Source organism: Falco naumanni, chromosome 2 (genome assembly GCF_017639655.2).
Source record: "Falco naumanni isolate bFalNau1 chromosome 2, bFalNau1.pat, whole genome shotgun sequence".
Lineage (NCBI taxonomy): Eukaryota > Metazoa > Chordata > Aves > Falconiformes > Falconidae > Falco > Falco naumanni.
Genome location: NC_054055.1, coordinates 91,099,200 through 91,116,668, shown reverse-complemented (window position 1 = coordinate 91,116,668; position 17,469 = coordinate 91,099,200). Strand labels below are relative to the sequence as shown.

The 17,469-nt window shown below is 39.9% G+C and overlaps 1 protein-coding gene across 3 annotated transcripts in view; it reads left to right on the top strand.

The window, feature by feature from the left end:
* Positions 1-87: 87 nt before the first annotated feature.
* The window catches only part of MBTPS2 (membrane bound transcription factor peptidase, site 2), a 37,399-nt gene continuing 20,017 nt past the window's right edge, over positions 88-17,469 (top strand). The window contains exons 1-5 of one of the 3 annotated variants that reach the window (XM_040582530.1): positions 88-350; positions 5,739-5,887; positions 7,608-7,746; positions 11,593-11,696; positions 14,042-14,169. In XM_040582530.1, the coding sequence (XP_040438464.1) occupies positions 276-350; positions 5,739-5,887; positions 7,608-7,746; positions 11,593-11,696; positions 14,042-14,169 (595 nt within the window). In that variant the 5' untranslated portion in view covers positions 88-275. The remainder of the gene's footprint in view (positions 351-5,738; positions 5,888-7,607; positions 7,747-11,592; positions 11,697-14,041; positions 14,170-17,469) is intronic. The other 2 variants (XM_040582531.1, XM_040582529.1) reach the window with 2 other exon arrangements.

The window sequence follows — 17,469 nt, the reverse complement described above, 5'->3', positions numbered from 1 at the left end:
CGTGTGCATCGCCGCCTCCCCACGGCCCGCTACGCCTCAGGATCCCAAGCAAACGCGGCGGGCGGGGCTGGCGGCTCGCTGCGCACGCGCCCTGCGGCGCCGACCCCCGTCCCGCCGCACGCTGGGCCGTGGCGTCACTCCGGCACCTGCTCTCGCTCGACGCGGAGCCCGGAAGCGTCCGACCGGGCAGCACAGCTGATGGAGAAGAGTTCCGGGACAAGTTTAGTTCCGGGGGCTCCTCCGCACGAACCGCGGCCGCCGCCTCGGCTGCAACAATGATCCCGATCCCGGTGGTGGTGTGCGTGCTCGGGGGCTGGTGCGCCATCTACCTGGCGGATACGCTGCTCAAGGTGAGAGCTGCGGGCGCAGAACGGAACGGGAACGCTCGGCCCCGCGAACGGCGGGGCAGGAGCTCCGCTTCACCCCTCGCAGCCCGCCGGGCTCGGGAGGAGGGCACCGGCAGCCCCATCCCCCCCCCCGGTCGGGGTCTGGAGTGGCCTCCGGGGAGAGACCTCCCCGCCTCGCCCACGCTCCGGCGCGCCGGGGTGCCCGCGGCCCGCTCCGTCCCTGCTCGCACGCAGGCGGAGGCGCCGCTCCCCGGCGCGACCCGCGGGCCCGAGCCGGCGGCGCCCACCTCGCCGCGGTTCACATGGAACGGGCGGCGCGAGGCTCGGGCCGTTGAGGGGGCGCGTGGCCGCAGTCCCCCCTGCCCGGGTTCGTCAGGCGCCGGGCTCCGCCGGGCCGGCCAGGCGGGGAGCGGCGGCCGCGGCCTCCCCCGGCCGCCCCGCAGAGCTCGGGCGGGCGCCGCGCCGTTCCCCGCTCCGCGGAGCGTGCGGCTGAGAGGGGGGCTGTGCCTGACCCCCCGCCGCGCTGCCCTGCCCCCGGCCGCTGAGGCGATTCGGGGAGGGCGGGACGTCGCCTCGAGCGAACGGCGGGGCCGAGGGGCCTGCAGGCGGGCCCGGGGCGGTGTGCTGCCGCCCGCCGGCCGCGCAGGTGCCGGGGCTGTTAAAGGACCAAAGCGGCGAGACCTTGGGGAAGGCAGCTTTTAGTCTGCCGCTTAAACAGCTCTGTGGCGTCTTAACGTGCTTTCTGGAGTTTAAAGTAATACTATCTTAAAAAAACCTCATCCGTTATAAGTTTGCAGTGTCGAGTACGTGTTTTATAATGATTTTCTAAAATAATTCCATGTGAAATCATAACTAATGCATTTTGTTTTTCATCTGAATGCCCTTAGTTTTACTGGAAAAAAAGAAAGTTAAGACAGAGCTCAATACAGGTACTTTTTAAAGAAATAAACTTTAATCTTTGGAGAGTATTGTAAGACTCATCTTTTTCCTCCTGATGGAGAGGGGAGGGGTTTGAAAAGAAAATACACCAAGACGACATCATTCATTATGGCTAAGGGTGCATTTGTGCGTTGCACAAGTTTCATTAAGCAGGAGGTTTTCTTAAAGCTCGAGAGGTATGATTTCTAGGAGATGATTGAAATTGCAAAGTATGTTTGCAAAATAGGGTGTATGCTAGTTAAATATCTGGAAAAATGAAATGAGAGGTTTGATCTGTAATTCTCTTTCTTTCTTATGTTAAAGTCCAGGAGCCGCATCAGTTTCTGCCACGTGCAGATAGACCCTAATACCCTGAAAGTAAAAAACTTTCATTTTGCCACTCCTGTAAAATATAGGAAGAAATGTAAGAAATCTCAGGTGATGAGAAAACTTGGAAAAAGAAGTGGCTCCCCCTGCTGCTAATTCCTGGAGAGCAAATGTAGCTCAGTAAATTATGAGCTATTAATTGCCAAATTAAAAAAAAAGTCTGTACATAATAACAATAAAACCACAGTAATTTATCTGGAGATTTTTCAGATTTTATTACAAGTCTGTGTTAGGCATTTGGAAAGAACTGTGGCATTGTTTTGAAACACATTAGAAGATTGGCCAGATACCAAAAAACTGTGCTCCTGACTGTGGTGTGACACACCAAAACCCACCAGAAAGGTCAGCCAGCAGACTGGTTTTCTTTTGACAGTAACTTTGCGTCTGATGAAGAGTTTTACAGTGTCAGCAAGAGCTGAATTCAGGTAGCGGACCTTTTGTGTCACAATGCTGAGACCCATTTGTATCTCTGAGATTCTGAAGATCTCCTCTGGCATTAGACCTTGAAATCATTCTCCTTGTCTAAGTAAGGATAGCTACTGCTTTTCTTGTTACAACCTCTGGTAGAGCTTAGCAGCAACAAAGGGGGGAAAAAAACACCCCCATTGTTTGGAGCCAACTTAGTGCCTGATTTATGTGAAAAAGGAAGGGGAATGTCTGACGTGCTCTAGCAAGCAAGAGACTCTAGGAGTTAAAATTTAACTTTGATCTTTTAACTAGAAGTTGACAAAGGCTATTATTAATCGTCGGGAAGTATGTGGGAGCTGTTGGGTTTTAGTGAATTTACTGGTAGATCTCGTGTGTATACATCTCAATGGTAAGTTTCACTATAAGCACCACAACCTAAATACAATTTGGATTAAATAACCAGATTTATGTAATTAGGAAACTCAGAATTGCTAGTTTTATTGCTGCTACTGTGAATCTCCTACCACGTTTATAACCCGAGGCTGCTAGCAACCATAGCAAAAGTAGTCCCTGCTTAAACCTCAAATCACTTACAATTTAATTACACCAAAAGAGTGCAGAGTGCGAGTGAAAAATAATCCAGATGTACCTTTCCATGTGCAGTCCTGTTGATACTTTTGGCAAGAGAAGGATGTGTGGTGTAACTTGCAGTTGGTGTTTATTCTGTAAACTTGTTTCGGTGTGCAATGTTTCTTGCTCCGTTTGTTCCCTTACTGGTTTATGTTCAGATTTCAAACATTTTGTTAGGCAGTCTAACTACTAGAAGGTCTACAATATATAAGGCATAACTGTGCATTTTTGCACAAATAAATTCACGGATTATAATATTGCTAGGGTTACATTACAAGCTACATTTGTGTTGGCAAACTAAAAATATGCCAAATCAAGCTGTGCTGTGGAATTTTTAGTCCTTCTCGTTGCTCTTCATTGAAACACTGGCATGAAAGTTTCCATTGAAGTTTGGATCCTATAAAAGGGAATCACTCAGGCAGACCCCTAAATTCATGCTCCCCAGCATCCTAAATCATTCCATTTCATTCTCCCTGAAGGATCGAATGAGCAAAGGGTAGAAGGTTGTCCCTCCTTCTGCAGTGAGAAATAAAGGATGCATTAGACACATTCAGTCAAGGTTAGCCTTCAGCTTTTAAGGTCAGGAAGCTGAAATGGTTCAGAGCTCTTGAACAGATTTTGTCAGCACAGAAGAATGTTAAGGACTCCTGCATGCTGGCAGATATTTGCAGAGCTTCGGGAGTATTTAGAAGACTCATTAGTTCATTATTTTGAAGGCTTTCATAGATAAAAAAGTATTGCTTTTATAGTAAAATTAATGTTAGAAAGATCACTTAGGACTCAACTCACAGAAGCAGAATCAAGGCCTGTGTGAAGCAAGTCTGAAATGAAACTTAGGATTCCAGCATACCTCATACCAGGGCATGATGGTGCACGTGGGAATGTGGTGATCCTACTAGGCTCAGGACAGAGGGAGCAACAAAAGCTTGTATAGAGCTTTTTAATATGTTTTGCCAAGGTTTGCAGTCACTTAGTGATCATGAATACCATTTATACAACTTGGGAGGAGAATGCAAAAGGAAAACTAATTTTGGTACCTATTTCTCCCTCCTCCCCCCATTTGGCAAAGGTATGGTCAGTAATCCCATCTTTCTCATGGAAAACTTTGTATTTATTTATGCCTTGCTAGTACAGTGGGGCTGTGATGTGGTTGGAATTAATTTGAAGGGATGAATTTGTGGCATTTATAGGGAAAAAGTGTTTTTTGCATGTGATAAAAGGAACACATTTTTTAAATGCCAAATCAATATATCCAATTAGCTTTGTTGTGGTAATATGTGGTTGGTTGGGGGGCGGGGAAGGGGTTATACTCTGTGTGAATGAATAGGAAGTGTTTACTTAAATCCCAAAAGACATTTTCTCATATCAGAGGTACTTAATGTCATACGTAGTTTTGTTCTTAAATGGTAGATTGTGAGGAAGTTCTTTTCTTTGTTACTTTGGCTTATGCATTATTAATTGTACAAGTGTAATCATCTTTGTGCGCTCTTCTGTTAAAGTTAGCAAATGCTGGGTTAGCGAATGCTGATCTGCTTGTGGACACTAAACTTAGTGGTGCCATAGGGAGTGACTAGTGTTGGTTACAGAATACGTTATGATAAAAATTTCTGCCTTTGCCCTCAGCTGATTGAACAAAGATGTGGCTGAAATCAGTAGGGTGAAGAAGAAAGAAATGACACAGAAATATGTAGGCAAGAAGGATAAATGGTGCAATAGGTGATAGATGAAAAATAACCTGAGTAAATGGGTCTCGCATCCTAGGAAAATTGTTACTTGAAATAAATGTTTAGTGTTCAAGTCTTAATTAACTCAATAAAATGAGAAAATCTATGAATATAGTTGTGCAAGATGAGATCCTCAGTCCCCACCACCACCAGGGCAGGACAGGAGGAATGCAAGGAACTTGGCAAGTTCTAAATTTGTTTAAAGAACCAGGGATGACAGCCAGAAACTTGTGAAGCTCCTCTTTGGGGGAGGAGAGGGGAGCCCGTTGTGAACTATACATTCCCTATGTCTTAAGTAGGCACTGCACTCCTAGGGAAACTTGGGAACAATGCTCCAGTTCAGACAGCTCTGAAGACTTGCCTGGATTATGTCAGAGACACTCCTGCCTTGGGAACTGCCTAGAGTCAGAAGGCTCAAAGCTCCCTGGTGTGCTTTTCCTGAGCTGAGTTTCTCTTTCACCTCCAAGGAAAGCATTCCTTCACTTGGGTTTCTGATACTAGCTTCCATGAAGCAGGCTGAATAAAGCCTATTGAGAATACAAGTGCCATATAATATAAAGTAGTGACTGCAAAGCTATGTCTATCAGATACCAGATAATATTGAAGATAAGTATTAATTGTATAGTTCATAGGTCACTTTTATCATAAAGAGAAATCATTGGAACTCCTAGGAATGCATTTTAGCACTATCTTGAAATGCTGGGAAGTTACAGTGAAATTGCTGTTGTAATACAGGTTGATAATTTTAAATTCCTTCTGGCTTTTTGTTAGCATGATCAAAAATTTCAGGATCTCTTTAGGCATATTCTTTGTGTTTGAAAATTGGACCTCGTTTTTACCCTTACTAAAGGGTATCCACAGTACTGATCCATGTCTCGCCAATATTAGAAACAGCATTTTCAGCTGAAGCCAAAAGAAACATTTTTCTTTATTGTAGGTTTAAAACTGTTTACTTGAATAAAATTGCACATTCAAAAAATACCATAAACAGTTCAGTCCTTAGGCTTCTAACCACACAGTTAAAAACTACTGGAAGTGATTTGACACTAGGCAAGATGATACAAGGTCTTGTTTGTCAAATAACACTGGCTACCCTATCTCTCTTGCGGTCCTAGAGCTGTTGTGATTTACATCAAGACAGTGGCGCAACTTTTTCATATGATTTATTCCACCTACCTGTATGTCACAATATAAATAAAGTGCAGGAATTTACCTGGAGTAATATACCCATTTTTATGTAAACAGATGACATTTACTGCTTGGTCACATAACACAAAATTTTCCTGGAAGTTTTTGCTCAAATTAATTTTCCATTGTTTTGCAGTCGTCCGACTCTCTGAAGGCATCTTATGAAGACTGGCTGCTGACGTACGGCTTGAGCGTCTCCCCTTTTCACATGCGATGGCAAACGGCTCTCTTCAACCGCCAGTTCTACAGCTGGGGGAGATGGAAACCCAGATTTCTGTACTTATGGTATAAATTCAGGATTTTCTTTTCTTCTCTCAAATACAGAGGCGACAACTTAACCACAGCTCTGCCTTTCATCCTTTAAAGTGCAATGGATAAAAAGGGTTATTTCACTAGCTAATGATAAAACCAAATTAGTATGGTTGCCATAGGCTTATACTGGCACAGTACAACTTTCTCCTCTGCTGAAAAATACATAGCTGTAATACAGGTTGCATATTGAGATGGTATAAAATTAGAAATCTATAAGCTACTTTTACCTATGGTTTGAACTATGTACATAGTTACAGCTATTATGTGTAATGCTGCATGCAGAAGTAGGTCTGAAATCAGCTCCTCATACCCTAGCAATGGACTGTACGCTGAGCTCTCCCCTGATCATTGGAGTTTACAAAGTAAACTTTTGTACTGACAACAAACCCTGTTGTCAATCACTGCCCAGACATTCAGCGGCTATAGCTGCTCAGAAGCACATTGCATGCCTTCTGTCTTTTATCTGTCTGTACCTTCACCTGCCAAGATTGCACAGACTGCTGGGAGAGAGTAAATAAGCAGGGTGGTTAGTATGGGTGCTCCTGGACTGGTTTAGAAAACTACTCTGCAGTTGCCTTCCTAGCATTACTTTATGTCTGCTCTGAAAGTATAAAATGAGTAAGGTTTGAATTTCTTTTAATTTCCTGTATTGCTACCTTCAGTGAGATAGTAAAAAAGAAAGGTCTGCTTCATATTGGTTTCTCCATTATGTAATGATTTTACTGTTTCAGTCTGAACTAGTTCTATATCAATCACACTTTTTAAATGCATATAATTTATTACGGTATAGTGTTTCCACCAGTCTCTTTAATTAACATTACAAATATGTGTTGCTTAAAATAAATTACTAATTCCCAGTGAGCTTCGTTAAGGATGGTAAGAGAACAGTTATGCTATTGTGAGAGGAAGGAGGACTGGTAGTGAATTGAAGTGTTTTAGCTAGAAAATAAACTTTATCACATCCTTCAACTATTGGACAGTGTAAAAAAAAAAATCCTGAATAAAAATCGCCACTAGGTGGACTGATGTAAATCAAAATAATTTTCAACACTGATTTTAATGGAAAATGGTGGGAACAGTGTGTTTTAAGTAACTGATTTTAATCTGGTCTTGCAGTTGTACCTTTTAGTTGTTGTTCTTTAAAAAAGGTTGAGTCTCATTTATTGTTCTTTAGCACTTTTTATTGTTTGTGAAGTAGATGCACAGTTTATTGAAAAAGCTTATGTAAACGAATATGTATGCTATCCCATCATTTGATCCAGGTCTCTAAATGCGTGACAGTATGTGGTGCAACATGGTAAATGAGACATTGTTATGCTTTTATATTTATTGCTAATGGCAAGTTACATGTATCAGGTAACTGAATAGAATTTAGAATACGTAAGAACAACATAAAAATATTTAAAAATTAATCAGGATGTGGCTTGAATGTAAACTAAACTTGGATGTTTTACTAAACAAGGAAGATATTATGTTATTAATATATGTTATTAGTATATGTTATTATTATTATTAGTTTCCTTTAGCTGATATTTTTGTACTAGATTGTTGATATATGAATGGTAGTAGCATCAGATAAGTTTTGCTCTATGAGTTTGGTGTGCTAAGCTCGGCTAAAGCAGTTACATATCCAGGGAATATACCCTGTCTTCTTGCAGCTATGCACTGCTAAACTATTTGCTTCTCTTCGTAGGTTCAACATAGGAATGGTGTTTGGTATAGTTGCCATGTTTGGCTCTGTTATTCTTCTCGGAAAGACATTGATGCAAACACTGACACAGATGCTCACCGAGGCACCAAAAGCCCAGAATGATCGTATGCTGCAAGTTGTGGTAAGTGTTCTCTCCTCAGGTTTTTATTTGAGAGTTGTAAACTGACCTTAACCATCTTCTTGATGGGGTATGTGATGCATAAATCCACCCATGCAAGAATAGCCTAACTGCTGTTATTCATCTACATAAAAATTTGCTGATTTGTTTTCAGCCTTAACAATGGGGATAGAGGCAGTGAAAGAGGGGAAGACAAATGAAGGCAAACATGTGGAAGAGTTTATATTAAAAATTCTCAGGAGGGAGCATTGGTTAGTAATTTTTAAAAGCCCTAATTTATCATAGTACTAAGAATACAAACAGAGCTAAGAATTTGCGTCCTCTGAGCTGTTCAATGTACAGGCACTGGTGGGTGTGAAGTTTGCAGAGCACATCCATAATCAACAAGAAGAGAGGAGTTCTGTTTAATTTATTACAATAGAAAAAATTAGTGGAAAAGGGAAAGGTGTAAAGACCTTTGTGTGATAGTGGAAACAAAGATTCATTAGCGAGGAGATGGCATATTTTTTGATTGTTCAAGGACTTATACCCTAATTTACAGTGTGAAATTGAAAGTCCTGTTTCTGGCAGTATAAGTCAAAGGCCTAATAACAATGTATTTAATCATTTTATCGATTTCTGATGTTGGATGGTATATCGTATGGTTTTAGAAAAGAATGTTTTTCACAGAATGGGAGAGATTGCAAATACTGTCTTTTTTTATCTCTACACAAGGCAGTAACGGAAGAACTGACATTACCTTACAACATTTTAACCTGGAAGGATTCCTAGCCAACCTTCTTTCCCCATGAGTGCTGTCTGGCCATAATGTATGGTCATTTCCCAGAAATGCAGAAAGTCCAATGAGATTGATTTGCCTTCTGCTGCATGGCTTAGAGCAGGAGTGCCCAGCCGTTTCACTGTGTTTAAGTGCTCAGCTAGTCTAGTCAACAGAAGCTGGGAATTGCGTGCTGCCATGACAGACATTCCCATAAGTGCAAAACTGAGTGCATGCAGCTGGACTTAAAAAATTGCATGAGCACAGGAAGTGTGATCATTAGTGTGTGCCATAAACTTAGTGCCTTTGGGATAGTTTGGGTCTGTTTCACACACGCAAGGTGAATATAGCAAATGCAGTCTGTGTTGGCAAATGCAGGCAATGAGACTTGAGAGAGAATGTCTGGTTCTGCCACTGTAGTCACCCGGTCCACAGCCTGCTCCTGAATTATCTCCAGTAGCAGACAGGAGTACGCAGTCTGTGCATCTGGTAGAGCACAAGTTGAACGTGAGACAGAAAGTTTTTATTTTACAGTCCAACAGGGACTATCCTAAGCATGTATTTCTATTACATTCTGGAGTAAGAAAAACCACCCTTAACGTCTTCATTTTCTGAGATCATTACGTGGATCTATCCACTTTTGTGACACCAGAGTAAAGTGGTCATTTGCAATATATTGCTCTTTGGAGAAAATAACAGAGGCAACCAAAGTAAAGATGAGCCTTTGGAATTGATCTGGTGTGAGTTGGAACTATGAAAGCAGAAATCTGGGATAACGTTAACAATTTCAATGTGGAATTGATTCCTCAGTGACTGCCTACTGGCGATATCACTGCATTCAAACCAAGGACAGATAGGCACTGAAAAAGATGTAATTTATAGGGATAATGTAGTATCATGTATGGGGATTAGGTCACTTCTGCTAAGTTGACTTGTGGTTCTCTTTCTTTCCTACATGGTTCTTTCATTTCTGAATGGTCACAGTTGTATAATTCTGCCTTTAAAGAGTTTCAGTATTCTTTTTGAGGGGAATGTGCTAGCAAAAGTTGACACAAAGTGACCCATGTGTGTTTGCAAAGAGGTGAAGAATAAGTCAGGAGGACCTCCTCCTCATTTAAATTAGTTCTTTGTATTTGACTGCCTAGAGGAGAGTGAGTTAGGATTTTTTTAAAAAAACTTTTTTTTTTAAACTCAACTTTAGCCTGTGGCGTAAATCTGTTTAGCCTTTAGCCTTTGTGAGGAGAGCGAGCTACAGTTCTGTTTATGTTTTATTGATTAAGGTTTTTGTACCTTTCCTCTTTTGTTCAGTTGTATACTTTATTTTAAATACCTATCTGTAGGTAACTGGGCTGGTTTTCTTCAGCTGCCCCTTCTTGTGTTGGTTGCGCATTGACAAAAGTGTGAAAGAGACAGATCAGTTACTAGAAATGGATCTTATTTTACTAAAGGTGTTTCCAGAAGACCATAAAATATAAGATGGCAATGCTTATTAACAAAATACTGCTGTTGATTCAAAACTCTTCATGAGAGTTAGCTTCCCTTTTAGGTGAATCTTAAACTAGCTTCTTCGACATGAAGTCTGGAATCATCCAGTGCTGCGTTCTAACCGGCTGTAGTCATGTTGGTATTAAGATGGTAGCTCTTGCTGTTGCTGTCTGTCCTCCCATGTGCCCAGAGCAGAGGGCCACTGGCAACAGCAGTTAACTAATGCATTAGTGCCACCAGCTGATGCTGTGATACAAGCAACTGATGCTTAACAAATGAAGAGCAGCTGCCTTCATGCAGGGAGGTACAATAGTCATGCCAGTTAAGATGAATGTCTTGGTCATGATCACACTCTGGACAGAATTTGTGAAATGCTTTGGTTTAACATTCATGAAAAGTCTTTTGAAGGATTTCTTTTAGCTAGATTGTTTCACCAACCTACTGTAGAGTTCTGCTGCACGGGTAGGTGAGTGCATATAATTGAGCAATGTGCAAGATTTAATGAAGGTAGCATCAAACAGGGTCTGCTCATTTGCGTCTGTACCCTTTTGTGTCCCACAGAGGTAGTTTTTAGAGAGACCCATAGACAGGCCAAGATTTTTTTCCCATAGCATCTCTTTTCTGATGCTGGATTGCAATTCAAGGTGTGTTCACATCAGCTCTTTGTGACTGTAGTGGAGTGTATCCTGCTTGCAGCGGGGAGAGCTGTGGAGCTGACAGGAGAACTGTCTCACAGCAGCTGAGCGGGGATGGGAACCGAGCGGCAGAAAAGTCCATCAGGAGGAAAGGGGATGGTTCCTCATTCTGTCGCTCGTGACTGCTTTAAAGCCCATCTGGAAGCCGTTGGTGTCTCATGACTAGTACAGTGGAGGACTTGGGAACTGGTGGGAATCCACAGCAATGGGAGGAATGTGAGGGACCTGCATATTATGTCTTACATAAATTAAAATAGTATACTCATTTCAAGTGCTTTTCTTTAAAGGTTAAATTGCCATATATAGACTACCAAAACTTGAACAATATACAGAAGTTACCCTTTTTTTGACCTTGTAAATTTGAGGTAGTCTCATGATTCGGACAGGGAGAGAGAAGGGAGGCTGAATGTTCCAGTTGTAGGCTCATTTTCTGAACTTTCAGGGCTCACAGTGTCTTAAGTGCCATATGGTCATTTTAATTTTATTTTTTTTAAGGTTGGATATTCTCTAATAGCTACATGACTGGCTGCAGGAAATTGTAAACTAATGCTCACAGTTGCCAAGCCTGTTTCATTTGAGTGGAAGTCTGTGTACATTTTTATAAACTTCTCGAGCTTAATATAGAGTAGGACACATGGGCTGTGGGAAATAAGTAGGGCAGAGAGAAAGCTTTTGCACCTGGAGAACTTTTCAGCCTTCAACAAAAGCGTATATATTTAATATATTTTAAAATACATTGAATAAATTGGGAGGAGAGGTATAAACTGATAATGCTGCGAGAGAGCGGCCCGTGTTCTGTTGTGGGTCTGAAGAAGGTGAGTGAAAGCAACAAGTTTAGGGGCAGAATGATTTGTCTTTGTACCTCTTGGTTTGCTTCTGTGTTTTGTTCTGTTGTCATGCCCACATCAACAGGTGCCTGGTGTAAATTTGCCTGTCAGCCAGCTGACCTATTTCTTCTCCGCAATCCTCATCAGTGGTGTGATACATGAAGTCGGCCATGGGGTGGCAGCTATTCGGTAATACAGATTGCTTTTCTCTTACTATGTGCCAACAAAGGCTAATATTCCAGAGCATTTACTTCCAGGTGAATGTTGTTAGCACCATTTTGGTTTATCTAGAGAGTCTGTTTATTCTGTATTTCCTAGCTTCCTTAGATTTTAAGTTTGGAAGAATGTACAGTGAAGGATAGAATTTTAATACAGTGTCTATTCTACAAATCGTGAGAAAGGACTTCTGCTTTGCAAATATACCACACTGCATCAGGGTTAAAATAATATTATTTTTTTTTACATGGCCTAGTTTTTTACACAGCAATTACGTTTCTGCAGCTATGGCACCTGAAGAGGACCCATGTGCTATTGCACAATGGTACTTTAAAATAGATTTTTGATTTATTTGTTTTAAACATAGCTTGTAAAGTAGCATATGAGCAGGCTAAAGCAATAATTCAGTCAAATATGATTTGGCCCTAATTGACACTAGCATCAGAGGGATAAGTGGTGGTTAACTGGGACTGATATTCAGGTGTTCTCTGCGTTTCTCCCAGACATCGTTGTTATCCGTCCCATAAGCATGAAGCCCTAAGTTGCTTCTCTGATTTTCTTGAGTGTAGGTAGTCATGACTGCATCTTACCCCATTACTACATTTTTTATCACGCCAGAGGTTCTCAATTCAAGGGGTAGTTTGTAACCCTCACTGTTTCATACGCTCTGTTTTTCAGCTTTTTTCCCCTGATATTCACAGGGATTTTTCTGTGGAGGGTGAAGCTTTTGCCCATCCCACCACAGAAAAAAACAACAGAATTTCCTTTCTCTTAACAGCACCTTCACATGTTGCTGGCTAGCTGCAGAGGAGCTATAGAGCTCTTTTTAAGCAGAATGAATGATTCTTACACCTTCATGGTATGATATCTCATTCAAGATCTGGAGCAAAGGCTCTGAATGTTCATGTTTGGGTTATGTTTTTGTTAAAAACCGGATTCCTAGCTATTTCAGTGGAAAAATTAGTTTGTCCAATGTATGTTGCTGCTGCTGTTTCCTGCTTGGCTTCCCCCCTGGCCCACCCCCAGACCAGGTTGCATCTGTAGAGCCGTTATGGTCAATCCTCAGGGTTTAGACTCTAATAAATAGCTGTGCTTTGTGAAAATTTTATTATTCCGGCAAATCACTTTGACTCCCTGAAATCTAATGCACTTTCTCCAACTTCAGTTCAGGATAGTTTTGGCTGTGAAATACAAGAGCTTACAATACTTGAGCCTTAACTTAGTCAAGGCTTGTGCCAAAAAAGCCTTTTTCTTCTTACCTCTGTACCTCCTACCCAAGTCATGAAATCATGTATAGGCATTAGAATGCCTATTAATAATTGGTAGCATGAGTAGGTCTTATGACTTAACTCCAGGGAATTAATGTATTACTTCGTTCTGATTAATTTTGTATAATCCTGTGTCTTCTTTTATTGTATATGCACAATAAATAAATAAATGTGAATAAACAAAATGCTATGCCCAGTGTACTGTCTCAGTGAAGATACGGAATTAGCTATCTGTGCCTGGCTTGTCTTGGAACATGGCTGTCTTGGAATAATAATTGGAATGTAATTGTCTTGAAACATGATTGTCATGCCTCTATAAGTCCCTTATGAAATTTATAGCTTCATAAAACCTTTACGTAGTTATTTCAAAAGGTGCCATTTAAAAGCACTTGTAAAACCTCTGAAAAATATATATATTATCTGTATGACAGTGTCAGCTAGTAATATATTTAAATAGTGTTTGTCCTTTTAACCTCTTGACTTGTTTTCATTTTTTCAGATGATATTTCCCCCGGGTTTTTTAGTTTACAATTTATTCTAAGTTTAATTTAGGAGAAACAAGAAATGATAAATTCCAGAAATCTCTGTTTCTGTAAAAGGAAAGCGATTGCTTATTCCAGATAATTTTTAGTAGATTAGTTTGAAAATGCATCCCACAGGCTACTTTTTTTGTTCTTTTTTACTTAAAGCTGAAGATCCCCCAAAAGTTAAAATACACATTGACTTGAAAGTAGTTTGGGTGGGGTTTTTTTTTTCTTATTTCATGTGATACTGTTACCAGGATACAGAAAAGAAATTGAACTTATCTTTTTTTTTTTTTTTTCTTTTTCTTCCCAGGCTCACAAATGTGTGCTGCTTAGATGTGGCAACTAGGGCAGGAAACATCCTTTATTTTAATTATCTTTCAATTATTCATATTATGAAAAAAAAAGTTAGTTTTAGAATTGTAAATTCTGTTATTCTTGTAAAAAATACGTGTGCTATGTAGAATCTTGCCATTTTTCATTTGTTGGTTTACAGTAATGCCACTTCATTTTTCTTCTTTTTAAGAGAACAAGTGCGATTTAATGGATTTGGGATTTTTATCTTCATTGTCTATCCTGGAGCATTTGTTGATCTCTTCACAACCCACTTACAACTGATATCTCCAGTCCAGCAATTAAGGATATTTTGTGCAGGTAATAGTTTGTAATTTTTTATTGAACCTTTGCTTAGCAAAGTTATTTATTCCACAGGCATCATTTGTGAATCCTTGATGGAGGATTGAAGGTTTAAAATGAAGAAGTACAAAAGCCTTTTTTTAGCTAAAGGTGATCCTGCTCTTCTGAACCTACACTGTGATTTCAGAAAATCATTTGATCACTGCTGTCATCATTGTGCTGTTTTCTGGAGGAGAGACATCAGTTTCAAGGATCTTAAATAAGTACCAATTTCCTGTCGTGAAAAATGGTATTATATCCTAGACCTGATTCAGAAAAGTTGTGCATAAGAAATTCCAGGTATGTGGTTGGGGAAAAAATGTGATTTCTGACCTTGCTCCCTCATTAGAAAAAGCTCTTACACTGGCTCAGGTACAGAAGTTCCTTTGCTATTCCCACCCCCACCCCGTATTGTATGGCCTAAGTAGCAAAACCTTGGAGCACCCAAGCTGGAAAATACTCAGCCATGAGACTGGCGGTATGAGAACATGACTTGCTGTCACAGGTTAACACCGTTTTCTGCAATAGGAGCGATCTGTTATGTGATTTTTCAATAGTATTGTGATTTTCAGTGATGTGTGAGTTACGTTATTATACAGCTCACTGTGTTTTGATGTTGCCATCAGGAGGAAATAAAGACTAAAACATAAGCATCCAAAAAGTCACAGGTTAGAGCTCCAAATAACCTCTGAATGTTTTTGGTTTGATGTTTTTTGAAGCTCCGTCTAATGGGAAGTAGAGCCCTGTTGCTGTGGAGGGTTAGACTGAGACTGTGTTATGCTACCGGAACCACTTGTATCGTTTTCTAGAAACAAAGGTGGTTCCCAAACTACTGAAGTAGAGATAGAAAGGTTTAGCGCATCTTAGTTTGTTTCTAGATACTGTTGATTCTCTATTGCAGGGGACAGTAGGATAGCAGCCAGCCTGTTGTAATGTTTAGATAGTAACATTGTTTCTTGAATATTGTAACTAAAATAATATATAGAGGGTTTTAGGCTGGGCATACGGCAGTCTTTAGCAAAGTGTATTTTCAAGCTTTCATAAATCAAGTGAGTGATGATAAATGTTAGGCTAACTTTTATGAAGCACTGTTTCCCAAATTTCCATTTCCAGCTACTGTGAACAGAACTGAGAGAGAAAACATACCAATTTTCAAAATAGTTTGCTTACATACATTCCTGAGAAATCGTCTAGAAAAATAAAATTATGAGCTGTAAAAGAAAATAATTGCTTGTGTGTTTTTGACAACAAGCAAACACCTGTTTTCTTGGGAAACTTGAAATAGGGGAATACAAGGTAGGAACAAGCATGTTGCAAGACTGGCTAGTATCAATGGCTTGTTATCAGTTAGGTATAACAAATTTCTGCATGTTTTTAACAACTAATAATAGGTATGTTTCAGAACTAGAATGTTTGGTAATGATAAAATGTAATATTCAGTAAACTTGTCTCAGTTTTTATTAATTATCGGAGCAGTTGTATGAACCTATTCTTTGTGTTCTGAAGATCTGAGTTTACAGAGACCTGCTTTCAGGTTATTGTATGGCAGCTAAGAAAAAATGCTAGAGTAGGGAACAACACCAAATTTTCCTCTTGTAGTCCACCCATGCTCTGGAGATTAAAGAGTATATTTGTTGTACAGCAGATGGCATCATGAGTTCAAGAATAGTTCATAAGTGTTCTTGTAAGACTTGTGATATATTTGGCATTAATTCCATGCTTACTAAATGAAAAGTGCTTCTGTGCACCACTTTCTTATTATTAGTTCAAATATTTGTATTATTTTTTTACATTCTTTATAATATGTTTTGTGTTGTCCTTAACAGGAAAATACTCTGAAGATTTTTTACATTTTTAATTAAAAATTAATTAGTTAAGGTGTTTTAAGTGTTGTGTAAAGTGTCCCTTTTTAAATATAAGGAATTAAATATCCAAGGATGAGGCTGCTTTAGCAAAATGATTCTGATTGTATACTCAGCAGTGTGCCTCTACAGGTATCGTCATTTTCAGCCTGTATATTTTTCTATAGATCACCTGGGATGAATTTGAAGCCTTTCTGTTTTAGACTTTTCTGCTGTATTCCACACAGTAAACTCTGTACATTACGGTATTAAGGCCCATGTTTTCCTAGCTGTTTGAAAGTACTCCTTGTTACCCTCTAGCTGTTTCTGTCACCTCTTTTTTATTACTTTAAGGGGGATTTTTTTCCAGTTTACTGTCTTCAGGATCCACATTGTTAAAAAGGACTTTTGTTTCTGTCTTAAAGTTTTATCCTTTGTTAAGATAAAAAAAAATCATAATTTGTTTCGTTGCACTTCGTGTGTGTACACACATACATGTATGTGTGTGAGATAAAGAATGGAATGCTGAAACATGTCATCTATCTGATTGCATTTCAATGAGATAAGATTAAAAACTATAGAAAGAGAAGGAGAAGGCACTCTTAAGAAGCATCTACTAGTGGAAATGGCAACAAACCCTTAGTTAAAGTGCTGCAGAAATGTCTCTCATTTCTGCAGCATTAGAAACATAAAAGGAGACTGGGTGACGTGTAGAGATAGCCAGGGGAAGTAAGAGTCTGCTGTATGTTATTCCTGTGTTATATACAGTGCAAGAAAGATAGGTTTAACATGTTTTTAAATATATTTACTTAATTTCCTGTCCTACACTGCAAATACAGAGTTTAATCAAAGCCCTCTTAACAAGATGAAGCACTGTAAGAAGGAAATAAGGAGTCTTCAACATTGAAAAGTTTTCCTGCATTGGTCATACAAAAAAGTTTGTCCAAGAACACAAACTAAATGAGAAAATTCTTATAGTACTGGATGTTGAAGGAAGCCAAGTGTGTCTTATGATAGTGGTTTGTTTCTTCCTATGGAGAACAGCATACCATAAAGATTGCAGTTGCCAATGTTGCCCAAAATAATGTGTCAGGAAATGCTGACTTGCATAACTTTGTTTCTTGATGTGGTTTTAGGTCCAGATTTTCTTGTAAAAGAAGCCTTCAAGTAATTTTCTGAACTTCTTTGGCACATATGCATATAATTATTTTCGTTCATACAGTGGAGATAATGAAAAATACTGAATTGCAACTGAATTTCATACATCTTTCTGAGGAGGACAAACAGTACTTATTCATATATAAGCCCATTTATTAAGGTTCTTAAATTCAACATTTTATTGTGGTAGAAGGTGACAATACATTTCATTCCACTGTTTTTTAATATTTATAGCTGATGACAACTCTGTAGATTGTTTCTTCTGGGTACTCTGCCCACT